This window comes from Podarcis muralis, chromosome 7, assembly GCF_964188315.1.
Source record: "Podarcis muralis chromosome 7, rPodMur119.hap1.1, whole genome shotgun sequence".
Taxonomy (NCBI): domain Eukaryota; kingdom Metazoa; phylum Chordata; class Lepidosauria; order Squamata; family Lacertidae; genus Podarcis; species Podarcis muralis.
The window spans coordinates 53,164,478-53,179,035 of record NC_135661.1 but is presented as its reverse complement, the minus strand read 5'-3'; the positions used below and the strand labels follow the sequence as shown (position 1 = coordinate 53,179,035).

The window sequence follows — 14,558 nt, the reverse complement described above, 5'->3', positions numbered from 1 at the left end:
GAAACTACGTCTCCCGTCATACTTCACGCTTAAAGGCGGGCCTTATTCCTGGTCTAGCCAATCGTAGCGGTGGGCGCGAGGCGAGAGCGGGAATGAGCGCGAACGAGCGAGAAAGGGTGAAGGAAACCACGCAGAGATAGGATACGTACTCTTACGCACTCCTAACCAACTGCCAGGATGGTTAGTTGAGAGGCGGGGCTGCCGCGGGATGTTTTCATTGGCTGTGGCGTTTCTCATTCGCTCTCTCATGTTTGCTTTCTCTATGGTACTTAGGCCCGCCCAGAGGGGCCGGTACGGTTTCCTCAGGAGCGTTTGACACAGATGGGTGGACTCGGCTTCATTCCATCTTCGTCTCTATGGTTCCCGGAAGTGTGGCCTACTGATTCCGGTGTGGGATTCGGCGGGTGTGAGGCGAGCGGTGTGCGGGACGGAGCGGAGGTTCAGCGCGGCCGGGGAATGCTCGTGGCCTTCTGAGCCGCTTTCCGCTTTCGCCATGTCCGTCGTGCCGCCCAACCGCTCGCAGACCGGCTGGCCCCGTGGGGTCAACCAGTTCGGTAACAAATACATCCAGCAAAGCAAACCCCTCACGCTCGAGCGGACCATCAACCTGTGAGTGGCGCTCGGTGTCCCCCCTCCTTCCTCCCCTCCCATGAGCAGCGGAGAGCCACAGCGCCACGCCTCCTCCGCCCCTTTCTCCCGCGTCTTTACTATAATAGGGCTGCCCCCCCCCCAGCATCCCTCCCTTCTGCGTTTTCCAGCACTTTGTCTTGCTCCCCTCCACGCGCGATAAAAAAAAAAGTCGAGGTCCCATTCACACGTGCATGATTCGCGCGGTTTCCCTGCGCTTGGTTATTATCGGCACCTGGTTCCTTTGTGCATGTGTCGTAGCTCAACGGTAGAGTAGCTGTTTGCCGCTGCATGTGGGGCTGGGAATACTTGCTGCCTGGAACCCTGGAGAGTCGCTGCCAAACAGTATAGGCGACCGTGAACTAGATGGGGTCAGACTTTGCTTTAATGTAGATCCCTAGGTTCCTCAGTCGCCCACACTTCCGCTCTCGGGGACACCTTAATCTGCCTCCACCCCAAGTGTTTTGCAGCTTGCAGACCACATTCTCTCCCCACCCCCCACTTTTTATTAAAGGATGTGTATCTGTTTACCGATGCATTTCTTTTCTGCATGTATCACTTGGGGGATTTTCAGTAGTAAAATCGTATAGGGCGGGGGAAGGCAGTCTGGATCCCCTGTGCCAGCTAAGGAGCTTTTTGTAAACTTCTAGCAACACAAAATTACAAATATAAGCAACTGAGTAAGAAAACAGACCCAGTGATTTCCTTTTACATTGAGTCTATATGTGGCATTGTCATTTGAATACTGTATATATTTCAGTAAGTGCAGGACAGGAGGAAAAAGGTCTTGACCTCCAGGCGATATGTAAGGGGGGAAAAAAGAAAATATATTAAACGTATGACTCCAGGTAGGGCTGCAAAATACTCTTCACTGAAGCCCCGGAGAACCACTGCCAACCGGAGTAGATCCCCTATCTGAAACCCTGTAGAGGCGCTGCTGGTCATTTTGTAGACTAGACTGAGCTAGATGCACAACTGTCTTGGTTCAGTGTAGGGCAACTGTCTATGTTTTGTGCACGTTGTTTTGTGCACGTGGGGCTGCAGCTCCAAAGCATACAGTGAAAACGGACCATGTAACACAGCTCACAGTCACTGGCTATACCCTGCTCTGTGTTCAATGTTTGAACTAGATTGTCCGTTTGCATGAAATACTGTATTTAAGGTCTAATTCCTTTTAGGTATCCACTCACAAATTACACTTTTGGGACCAAGGAACCCCTATATGAAAAGGACAGTTCAGTGGCTGCCCGGTTCCAGCGCATGAGGGAGGAATTTGACAAGATTGGAATGAGGCGGACTGTCGAGGGGGTCCTCATTGTGCACGAACACAGGTTGCCTCATGTGTTGCTTTTGCAGTTGGGCACAACTTTCTTCAAACTGTAAGTGAGCTTTAACAAACCTAGCAATGCGTAATGATACATGTTTGAAGCTTCACAGAGAAAGTAAATGACTTGTGCATGGAGGGCAAAGGCAGTTTTAGGGTAGCTCAACCAGTGTGGCTGCACTGCAGCGAGCGCCATAACAATGCTGTAAAACTGAGTGAGAGATGGGGTGGGGTGGGATTTTAGTGTTGCACAGAGCACCACTGCAATTTGAGAGCCCTGGTCCATCACTGTGGAGAGGGAATTTGGAGTGGAGAAGCAGCTGGGCCTGGGGAGTGAAGCACCACTCCGCCCCTGCCATTCTGTCAGGGAGAAGTGAGAAAGTGAAGTCTGTCTTTCAGCCTTGTGTTGCAACTAATGTTCTTTGGCTCCTACCCTCCCAGAACTGCTTTCTACAGTACCATTTCTCCTTATTGTTAGGGTTTGAAAGAGTTGCTCCTACCTAGAACTTGCTTATTTTTCTTGCATTTCTATTTGTTTGTACGTAGTGTTTCTTAAATTGTGAACCACCTCAAGTGTTTCAGCCAGAAAGACAAAGTATCAGTGTTTTAAGTAAATATGGAGGAATGTAATATGGAGGAATGTAAAAAGCAACTTTGTCAGATCCTTAAAAGGCTCAGGTAATAAGTAGCATGAGAGAATTCTACCTGAGACCCTGGAGAGCTACTGCTAGTCAGAGTATACAGTACTAGCCTAGATGGCCAAATACAGTCCAAACTGATATAAAGATGTAGCCAATATTCCTGTGTATTTTCTGTAGCATGCTGATTCCCAGTTCCAGTTCTGGGGAGTTCACACACAGTTTAGGCAACTAACTGTGTTTGTAGCTGGCCATAATAGTAGCTTTAGACGGCAGGCTACTGGGGAAATCTGAAGAGGGTAAATCATACCTAACTGAGGTCCATTGATTTCAATGGGTCTGTCTGAGTAATACTTAGCAACAGACCATGGTCTTCCATTTTAAATAGATTGTTGTTGGTCAAGTAGTCAACTCCAGTGGGCCTTTCAGGTAATTTGGGTTACTTCAGCTTTATTCCCTCTACAAATTACAGTGTAAAGCAGTATATAAATGGTTGAAATAAATAAAATGCTGCGTTTTTTCATCTATCCTTTCTGAATATTGCTCATTACCTTCCTCCTGCTTCTCTTAGAAAACTAAAAGGTGATGGTGATCCTACTGCACCACACATGACTCTTCTAATCTCTTTGCAGCATTAGCTAGTCTAAATTCTTGGGAATAGTTTCCACAGTAGTAAGCCACAATACCTCAAGGACTGTCTCTCCTCATATTAACTGACCCTGCAACAGAGCAGAGCTATGGCCCTTCTACAAGAAGTCTGGTTAGTGCCAACACAAGAACAGGCCTTTTCTGCAGTGACTCCTCTCTTGTGGAATGCTCTCCCCAGGGAGGCTCCCGTGGCACTTTCATTACATATATTTAGGCACTAGGCGAAAACATTCCTCTTCTCCCAGAGCCTCTTCTATGGCCTTTTAAAGTGGGCATCATTGTTTTGTTTGTTATTATGTATTGTATTTTTGTGATTTTATACTGTTCTGGGAAACTCAGATGAATGGCGGTATATAAATTAAACAAAGTCCCCAAATTTAAGCCGCTTAACCATTGGCAGTTTTCTTTATGTAAACAAATAAAGAGTCCAGGACATAAAATGTCCCATTGAATCTATTGATTTTTACCATTGGTTTTGTGTTGTATTAAAAAAATACATATCTAATAGGACTTAATGGGGGGAGGGGACCTGGTCCAGATTTGTTTTGACACATTTTACTATCCTGAGAAGGTGAAATTTGGCTGAGGTAGTAAAACATTCTCAAAACAGCTTTTTGGACATTTACTGCAGTGTTACTTTAAAAAATATTTTAATTATGACTGCACCTAAAACACATCCTTTATCATGAATTTCTTTTCCACAGGCCAGGTGGTGAACTTAATCCGGGAGAAGATGAGGTAGAAGGTCTCAAACGTTTAATGACAGAGGTAGATGTCACAATTATTTGCATTTTTATCCTGAGGCTTTAGGATGGATAACAATAAGCCTTTTATGGTTGCATTCACATGAACAAAGGTGAATAGCATTCAGCACACCTGTAAGGTAAATTCAGGAATTAAAACACTTTAATTTTTAATAAACTCTTAGGTGCGGAAATATGTTTGCAGTTTTGCTAATCCTTGAAAATTCCAGTGAGTATGTATTTGAGTTCTGAGTTTTTCTGGTTTTCCATATGAAAGCTAACAAACCCTCACTCTAAGGCAGCTGTGGCGAACCTTTTCTAGCTAGCTTGCAAGGTCCTTCACTCCCCACCCATGGAGAGCCAAATTTGACTGGTGGTCAGAGCTGCTCACCTGTCAATCACATTGCCAAGCAGAACATCATGTCATATTAATACTTCATTTCCTGTTCTTTTCAGCAAGCTTGTAAGGCACCCAGCTAATTGACCCCCAGTGCCTCTCTCTCAGTATTTGGTACTGGTGCTGGCCTCATCTGAGGCTTGTGCAGGGTTTAGGCTTTGGGTAAGGTGCAAACATCTGGTGCTGCTTTTGACTGACCCTTACATAGGAGCACTAATTCTGTCTTAGTTGTCAACTCTGTTTATTGAAAAGTGCCTCTTCAGTTAAAGGGGCCCAGCCTTCTCCATAAGTGAAGCAGGGAAGGCTCTGGGGCTTCTGTAATGGAGACTTCTGTAATGGATGACAATGGAATATTCTTCAGACTAATGTGCTCACCAGTTGTTCCTGGGTCTGACCTTTGATGCAATTCTGCTTCTGACTCAGAGTCATCAGTTTCACCTCCTGAAGAAGTTGGTTATGACAGCTCCATGCCTCTCAGCTCACTGTCTTTCTCCTTGGAACGCTGGGCGCTAGTTGCATTTTCCTTAACTATGTTTTGTTTTGGATTCTTTTCATTCAGCTCTCTCTTTCTTTTACCTTCACTGTGTGTGAGCTTAATCTGCCTCCACCTTTCCTGCACAGCTGGTGCTCAGCTTGTTTATTATTTTAGTTATGCAAACCACTTAACTGTGTTTTTTTGGGAAATGGAAAGACAGCATATAAACTGTCTTAGTATTCCCATGGGGCGGGGGTGGCATTGGACAGTGGAGATTTGCATGCTGGGCCCCAGCTATATTGAAAATTTTGCACCCTTTGATAGAGATTTGCATACTCAGCAGTATCAGTTGATAATGGGAAGGGAGTGGGAGGGTTAGGAAACAGGAGCTCATGCACTTGGCATTGACCAGTGCTGGGAAGGTGCATGCAGGAAAACATGGCAGCAGCTGCAGCTTTGCTCCTTTAATGACACTTTGTCTTTCTTAACTTCCTTCTCTTCTCCCCCCATCTCACTCCCTGGTCCAAAAGTCATTTCAGATTCCATTATACAAAGAGAAGCAGATGAATGCCAAGTGTTGCAGGAGACACAGGTGAAGCTAAGCTAGTGAGCTTCTCAAAAGCAATACTTGGCCATTGTTACGAGCAGGCTTCTCTACCATGTTGTTGTTTAGTCGTTTAGTCGTGTCCGACTCTTTGTGACCCAATGGACCAGAGCACGCCAGGCACTCCTGTCTTCCACTGCCTCCCGCAGTTTGGTCAAACTCATGCTGGTAGCTTCGATAACACCGTCCAACCATCTTGTCCTCTGTCGTCCCCTTCTGCTTGTGCCCTCAATCTTTCCCAACATCAGGGTCTTTTCCAGGGAGTCTTCTCTTCTCATGAGGTGGCCAAAGTGTTGGAGCCTCAGCTTCACGATCCGTCCTTCCAGTGAGCACTCAGGGCTGATGTCCTTAAGAATGGATAGGTTTGAACTTCTTGCAGTCCATGGGACTCTCAAGAGTCTCCTCCAGCACCATAATTCAAAAGCATCAATTCAAAAGCATCAACTCTACCATATGAATCCTTAATCTGCCTGAGGAAGGTCGTTCTTAGCTACAGTTCTTGAGATTATCCACTTAAAGAGGGACTATACCTTTGAATACCAGTTGTTGGGGAGAAATATTTGTTGCATAATGTTCTGTAAACAAAGTATGGCTAGCACTAAAGAATGCATCTAATTTTTTTTGTTTATTATACTTTTTCTTTGTCCAACAATCTTTTAAGTAACAGCACCATTGCTTATATTTCTGTACTTATTCTTTTGTGAACTAGTGAAAAGGTTAATCGAAACCTCTGTACTTATTCTTTTGTGAACTAGTGAAAAGGTTAATCGAAACCTATTACTTTTTTAAAAATACACCACTTTATAAATAGTGTTTTCTTAGTGTCATGATACACTGTACGTAAATGATACACTGTAAATTAATGGCCTGGTTTGCACGTAATGCTAAATCATGGTTTGTTTAATGAAACCATAGATTAACCCGCATAGGTTGTCCCGCAGACTATTTTTTTAATAGCTTGTTCCTCCAAGCTTGTTTTGTTTTCCACCCTTGTTCCTTTGTAGCTTGATGAGTGTCTGGGGTGGGGGTGGTCAAAGAAGCCATAGTTAAGGAAGGGGGCTGGGTTCTCACATAATGCTAAAACAAACCAAAGTTCATAAGCAAACAACAATTGTGGTTTGACAAAAAACAAATAGTTAAATCACTGGGCAGGGTTTGAATGATCAAACAAACTATGACTTAAATCATAGTTTAATAAACCATGGCTTTGTGTTATACAGTGGACGCTCGGGTTGTGAACGTGATCTGTGTGGGATGCACGATCACAACCCACAGCAGCACGTCTGCGCACATGTAGGCTGTGATTCGGTGCTTCTGTGTGTGCACAAGGCGTGATTTAGCACTTCTGCGCATGCGCGACCGCCGAAACCCGGTGGTCCGTAACCCGAAAAAACGCAGCCTTAAACATCTGTAACCCGAGGTATGACTGTATATGAATCAGATCATTCAATTAACAGTATTTGTTTGCACTTTTATGTTGATTAAAGAAATTTAAGAATTTAGACTATACTGTTGGGCTAGCATTCTTAATATATGACATTCTGCTATTGTGAAGCACTGGCATAGAGCATGTCAAGATTTTCCTTGCATTTCTATTTTGGCAGATCCTGGGTCGCCAGGATGGCGTGCAGCAAGACTGGGTCATTGATGACTGCATTGGTAACTGGTGGCGACCGAATTTTGAGCCCCCACAGGTGAGAATTGAAGTTGCCACTAGCATTTTCATTTGATTTATTTTTTGGGCTTACAACAACCCCCCCCCCCCAAGAACTAATTAATTATCCTACTACACGACTCTATTGCTGGTAGAAGACTGGCAGGCTCAGGTCACTGGCAGGCTCAGTCACTTAGGAGCAGCATAGTTTATTTGAACAGGATGAGAGGTTTTGAAATACAAAAACAAAAAAAATGCATTAAATAAGGAGCAATGGCATTCTCCTCCCAGAACAACTGATGGCCTTTTCAGGAGCAGATGGCACTTGCCCTTGAATTTTCTTTCTTTTGCCTTCCCTCACGGTATGCAGGCCTTTCTTTTTTTTTTTTTTAAATAATTTTTATTCAGTTTTCAATTTTTTAAAAAAACCAACTTGCATAAAAGAAATCCAAACAAAAATAAATCAAACACAAAACAAAACATAACCAAATTTTCATTCCCTTCTTTCAGTGACTTCCCCGCACTCCCCTGCCCACCTTCCATTTTCATTACATAACTCAGCAAATTATTTATTAAATCTCTTAAAAATTTTTCAAATCTTTCCTTCCAATTTATCTATTTCCCATTTTTTAAATTGTCATACTTCTACATGTTCCCTTTCCCATCTTGGATCTATTCTCCAAGGTCGGCCTAATTTTTCTCCCACAAACTCATCCTTCTTTATATTAAATCCAAAATCATAATGTTTCAGTTCCAAATCCCAGGTTTTTACCACCTTACATTCCCTTCCCCCCTGCCCCCGTTTTGCCCCTACCCAAATAAGTATCCTCAAAATAAGACAACAGTTTTAGCCCGGATTTCTCACGTCCGAGGCCCTCAGGCCCCAGTTAGTCTCTCCCCGCCGATTTTGTTTATAGTCCTTTTTGTTGGTCTTCCCTTCTCCATGAAGTTCCGTCTCCAGCTCCTCATATTTTCTTTCTTCCAGGTCAAACAAAGACGGTATCTGTCCAATAGGAACAAATCTCCCAAAGTCCAACCCAAGAAAGAAGTCCCCATCAAACTTGTTCATTCTTTGTTGGCTCAGTAATCTGGTTGTTCCGGGGGCTTCTCTCTTCTTCTGGCCCTGCAGACTTGTATTCCCTTGGTTGTCTTCCCTGTTTCTTTGGTTCCCAAAAGTTGCAGGTTTCTGTTTGCATTCTTGTTGAACTCTTTCTTCTTCTCCTTCCCCCAATGGGGTTATCTCTCCTTCTGTGGCTGCAGATTTTTTTTCCACTTGTTTGGTCCCATCAACAGAGATGCTTAGTTTAAGATCGAAGGTCACCAGCTGTTCAGTCATGATTGCGCTCTGTTCTTGCAAGGTTCCCACCAGACAAAACATTTTTTGTATCTCTGCCAGTAATTTTCCTTCGGCAGCCATTGCAATGTCATCAGTTCCCTCCAGGGGGATTTCCATCATAAATCTCACCCAACAGTCAGTTACTTTGTTGTTAAAGATTATTTTGTTTCCAATCAGTTCAAACAGTTCAGTTTCAGTGTAGCACTTAATCCAAAAAGGCAGTTGTAACACAGTTCCACGTTTCGGCTAGTCGTTTGACAGCTCTTTTTGACAGCTGTCAAACTCCTTATTCTGTTTCTCGGGCTCCCGCGCAGAGCACCCCCCGGGTCTGGGGGGGGTCAACTTGAAAAGCAAAACCTCTGGAATTCCTCTCTCTTCAACTCCTGCACAAGTTACTTCTTAATTCAGTTTATGAAAGTTCTCAGTTTAAGCACCAAAATCTTTCCGACCTGGTGCTCTCTCTTTGCTTTAAGTCTTTTGGTGGGGAAGGGGGAGTGCGGACTTCCTTTTTGACACGTCCCCCCGATCGTACTCGAATTCATAAATAAGAAACTTTTAGTGCCGAAATTTCCTTTTACTCACGGGTTGCATTTCCAATCCAAATTTCAGGAAGAAAGACAGCGCTCTCCGGTCATGGCTCGCGGCTTCGCTCCGCCAAGGCAGCGATCGACTCTCAGCTCCACGCCACTCTCCGGTCCACTCCGTAGCCTTTAAAAAGGCTCTTCGCGGGTCAGGGAGGGCGCTTAAGGAGCCCACCGAGTCACCATGTCCGCAGGCTTCAGCGCCTGCGGTTTCTGAGGGTCCCCGTGTCGCCGGCACGGCAAGACCCGTCCTTAGCGGAGCCGATTCCCTCCGGAGCTCGGAGGGAATCCGCCATTACCCGTTCGCGCTATCCCGGAAGTCTGGTATGCAGGCCTTTCTTAAGCAGCCCCAGGGAATGTAGGAGAAGAGACTGCCTCAGCTGTTCTCTCCTCAGGGTGTTGATAGTCAAACAGCCAATGTTGCATGCTTCCTTTTTTTCTGCAGATCTTTGGCTTTTTGTTCAAATATTTGGTTTGTCAATTCATACTAAAGTTAGACTTATTTTTTTTCATCAATTGATTCATTATGCTGTTCTGAAATTACAACATTGAAATATAAGTGTTGTGTCCAATGTTGGTGCCGCTTCTGTCCATGCATGGAAAGGTTGCTGATTCTCCCTGTGCCATTCCTCCCTGGCTAGCGACATTGCATTCTACTGCAGAACATGAACGGAAAATGACCTGCTGTGTGCATGTTCACGCATACAGCCTTTTAGTCCTGGCCCTTATTTTACCACAGAGCCTTAACTTTTTTTAACGCACGAATTGTAGCTATGTGAAATTTCTGTGCCAAACCCTGAACAGCTTTGAAACTGTGAAAGACTGCTAGCCCCCATGGAGTCCTGGCATATAACCCGGGGAACTCATATTGCAGACCATGGTGGGGACCCACAAAGGTGCATTTTCTGCTGTCACCACAGTTCTCTGAAACAGTTTTCACCCTGCCATGCAGGAAGCATCACTGCTTACTAGCTTTAGAAATCTTTTGATTACCTCATCCCCCCCCCCCCGGCTTTACCTAATTTGTTAAAGATGGATCCTGTTGTTTTGCACATTGTAATGCTTTATTGCACCTGTACTGTTTATTGCAATCTTTAGTAACTGGTATTATTAGTGCACATTTTTGTAATATATTTTTCTTTAGCTGTAAATGATTTAGTTTTATATATAGGTGGTATAGATACAAGCACATTTCTAGAATTTGCAACCTAGAATTTGAAAGCAAGTGTTTTGAATCTGCCTTTTTAAAAAAAGCAGTTGTGCATGATCCAGTGGCATGATTGGCATTATGTCTAGTTTGGCCCTTGACCTGTGTTAGAATCTACCTATATTTTGCATTTGAAATATATTTGGAAAATAACTGAAGTGCTCTGGCTGTGGATATGATTCAAAGCAAGTAGATTCTAACTGTCCTGGTTCAACCCCATGAACTCTCATAACGTGTTAAGTACTTCAATTTCAGGAAAGCTGTACACAGACACAAACTAATCATTATTTTTTATTGTTTCCCACAGTATCCGTATATTCCAGCTCACATTACGAAACCAAAAGAGCACAAGAAGCTCTTTTTGGTTCAGCTTCAGGAAAAGGGTAGGCATTCCGTCACATCTTTAATTTTCATATAGGTTTTCATATAGGTTTTATTGAGAGATGGCAACAAAATCCTGGGCAAGGACGTTTGTACTATCTAAACTTAAAAGAAAATTCTGAAAACTTATTTCCACTGTAGTGGTTTATATGCTGCTCAACAGCTCCAGTGGTGCTCCACCCCCACTCCTGTGCCGTGGATGAAACAAGCCAGAGTTGTTGTGAGAAGCGAGGTTACAGGGAACCAGGCAGAGGGCCTTCTTGGTAGTGGCACCCTCCCTGTGGAACGCCCTTCCAACAGATGGCAAGGGAATAAACAACTATCTGACTTTTAGAAGACATCTGAAGGCAGCCCTGTATCGGGAAGTTTTTAATGTTTGATCTTTTAGTATGTTCTGATATATGCTGTGAGCTGCCCAGAGTGGCTGGGGAAACCCAGCCAGATGGGCAGGGTATAAATAATAAAGCTATTATTATTATTATTATTATTATTATTATTATTATTATTATTAGTGTGTTACAGTATGATGGATTTTATTGTGGGAGGTAGCATTTCTTCACATCTTTTCTGTACACAGTTTCACTTAAAATTGCTTAAGTTTGGATGGATGTGGCCTTAGGTTTTTATGACTCATTCCAAGTTGCTTTCAATTTGTATGTTGTGCCTGGATAACTTAGAATAGCCTGAGGAGTCCTCATGCCAGGCATGGTATATGTATATTCAGACTGTGCAAAGTTCTAAATATTACTATTCTTCATATGATGCAACCTAGGAATTAAGAAAACTAAGCTTCACTCAATATTTGTCTTGTCCTTGCTTGAAGCAGATTTTTATTTGATTTGAGCTCTCTTGATTTGTTCTAGCTTTGTTTGCGGTCCCCAAAAATTACAAGCTGGTAGCTGCTCCATTGTTTGAGCTCTATGACAATGCACCAGGTTATGGGCCTATCATTTCAAGCCTCCCCCAGCTTTTGAGCAGGTAGAGTATGCTGTGAGTTTCCATGTTGTGGTTTCATACTGCTGCAGCTGCTACAGAAAAGCTTTCTTTAGCTCTTTCACTTGCTTCTGTAGGGAATAGCTGACTGAGTGCTCTGAGGATTGTGGTGCTTATGTATCCACATTGGCTTGGATCATAGGATAAATTGACTTAAGGAAAACCACAAAAGGAAGGTTTCCATCCTCCCTACAGCTGCCTGAAAGGTGCCCCTGATGGGTTGGGCCTCCTGAAAATGTATGTTGGGTTGCCAGGAGGAAATTCTACAAACTTCCTTAATTTATCTTAGGATTCAAGACACTGTATTTACATCATATCATTCAGCAGAGTACTTTAAATTAGTTTTGAATTACAAACAGTAGTTCACATTCCTTATATGTTCCCTTTCACTTTTCCTTGCTTATCAAAAGCCAACAGAAGGCACCCTACAAAAATTTCCTTCTGTCATTGCCTGCCTTATCGTATGAGTACATTACCTCAGGAGAATCAGGCTTGATGTACTTTCTTGAACTTTGCTTGCTTGCTGGGCTTCCAATTGATGTATTATGTGCTGGCTGGCTGTTTTTCAAGCTGTGTTCTTAGAAAACTAAAGTTCTAGCAAGCACTGTCTGGGTGCATGTAGAGCAGGGGTAGTCAATGTGGTCCCCTTGAGATTTTGGACTATAATTCCTGTCATCCCTGATGGGAGTCATGTTGGCTGAGGCTGGGATTTGTAGTCTGGAGAGCACCACATTGGCTACCCTTATGTAGGGCAATGCTAGGCTCAGTAGAGTAGAAAAAAGAAAAAACCATCAGCCCATGGGTTGGATTAAACCTAGTCAAACTTCCAGGGTGCACATTCCAATGGTAGGTGGGGCAAAAACCCAAATAAAGAAAAACCACTTGTCCCCTAGCCACCCATCTTCAAACATACAGTGGTACCTTGGGTTACATATGCTTGAGGTTACATACGCTTCAGGTTACAGACTCTGCTAACCCAGAAATAGTACCCCGGGTTAAGAACTTTGCTTCAGAATGAGAACAGAAATGCTGCTCTGGCGGCGCGGCGGCAGCAGGAGGCCCCATTAGCGAAAGTGATGCTTCAGGTTAAGAACAGTTTCAGGTTAAGAACGGACCTCCAGAATGAATTAAGTACTTAACCCAAGGTACCACTGTATTGGAAATCAACACAATGGGAAAAGGTGGGGGGAGCAAAGCACACACACAGCCACCAGCACCTCAACAAAGCTATGATCAAACAGAAAACCAAGTTCCCCACTGGATGTGGCAGGGGGTGTGGAGGTGGGCTTCCTGTTTCTTTCTGCACCCCTTGAGATTGTTCAGCCAGGTGAAGGAGGAGCTGGAAGCAGGTGCACAGCTTCTGCATACTGTGAGTCGTAGGTGGGTGGCAATTTCAGGCTATTAGCAACCTCCTTAGAAGCAGCAACTCCTTGCTGCTTCCTAAACAGGCCAGTGTTGTAAGCAGCAACACAACAGCAGCTTCCTCCTTCCTAGATCATAGCAAATTCAAAAGCAGGCCAGTATTTTATTAAATAAAATGCCTGCCTCATGTCAAGAGAGCAATTCCCAAGCAGTGGCTTGCATACGAGCCAATTACTCTGAATTTGCCAAGGTAACTGGGATTGATGTCACATGATGGACAGGTGGATGTGATTTGACCAAAATGGCCTCAGGGTCCAAATGGAGAGTTCTGGTAAGCCTAGTAAAATCCATGGGTCAGAGGTTGCCTACCATTGCAGGAGGACCTCTGGCCAGTGATCCAAGTGTGTACCTATAACCTGCTGGAGCATCTTTTGCAATTCATAGAAAGCAGATCTGTTATCCAGCTGATTAAGTGTGTAGTTCATGATCTTCAGTGTGAGTAATCATTACTTCTTTTTCCCCTCTGCCAGGTTCAATTTTATTTACAACTGAATTCCCGAAGTATGTGGTAGAAGCCGTCTCTGTGAGAACAGCTTTAAAATGTAGAAGAGAGAACCTGACACAAATATTTTTTTTTTATGTCTCCCCCTTCCCCAAACTCTCTACCATCTGAATAGGAAAGTGAATCTTGACTGTTTAGATAGTGGAATGATGAGTGTATTTGCATTTTAATCACCTATGTTGTAATAGTCACTTGACTTTTTTTAAAAATAACATTAAAACAAAATGATCTCCTTTCTGTTTTTGTGTGTTCCTTTTCCCAATGGGACTTGATGAGAGATACCTGCCCACTGATTGATACCACAGCATTGCATGTGAGAATGAAAGAGTACTATCTTCATCCATCTAAATATACCTTTGGAAATGTAGGCCACTTGTTAACTAACTAAAAACAAGTTCTTTTGCGCACAGGAAACATAGCAGGTGTTGGGACTCAGGTTGACAGCAGGTCTTGAAACAGATGGAGGGAATTGATAACTTGTTCTATCACTCAGTGCAGCCTGAAGGAGGGAACTAAGCTAGGCTAGCAAGGAAGTGTCTGAACAATAAAAGGGCAGTGTTTCAGGTGATGCTGCCTTGTCACATAAAAGTTCCCAGTTTTAGTTTGCTTGCTACTCTTATCAGCAAGAGGAATAACTCCGATTTGGAAAGCTCTGCACTAGTCAGTCATGTGAGGTGGTGCTGAGAATAGCTGATTGAGAGACCGGTTGTCCCAAACGGGCGTAGTGTGAGGGGTGCCAGGGCTCCAGGCACACAATTTTTGAGGTGGCATGAACCAGGTGCCCCCATGCAGGCGAGCCCAGCACAGCCTGACGCTCCTCTCCACCCCCTAAGGGATGCATCGACTGGTTGGGCTCCCCACTGTGTGGACAGGCAGCTCAGCACAGCCCTGCTTTGCTCCAGTGGGGTCCCTCCAGCAGCATCTGCGGTGAGGGCTGGGGTGCCCCCCACCCCGCCTGGCATGTGTGCACCTGTTCTGGGTGCTGGCAAATGCCACTACACTGCTGGTCTCGACCACCTCAAAGTT

At 44.1% G+C, this 14,558-nt stretch overlaps 1 protein-coding gene and 1 long non-coding RNA gene across 3 annotated transcripts in view; one reads left to right on the top strand and one right to left on the bottom strand.

The window, feature by feature from the left end:
* Positions 1-14,558, bottom strand: part of LOC144328429 (uncharacterized) — a 253,965-nt gene that overhangs the window by 17,956 nt on the left and 221,451 nt on the right. The gene's annotated exons all lie outside the window — the stretch shown is intronic.
* Positions 363-13,765, top strand: NUDT21 (nudix hydrolase 21). Of its 2 annotated transcripts, none has more exons than XM_028739514.2 (7): positions 363-609; positions 1,806-2,006; positions 3,942-4,005; positions 7,061-7,150; positions 10,542-10,617; positions 11,479-11,605; positions 13,501-13,765. In XM_028739514.2, exons 1-6 carry the CDS (start codon positions 494-496, stop codon positions 11,595-11,597), a joined length of 666 nt encoding a protein of 221 aa, XP_028595347.1. In that variant the 5' UTR covers positions 363-493; the 3' UTR covers positions 11,598-11,605; positions 13,501-13,765. The 2 variants fall into 2 exon arrangements, with proteins under 2 accessions (XP_028595347.1, XP_028595346.1); XM_028739513.2 differs by having other exon boundaries at positions 370-609; positions 11,479-11,593.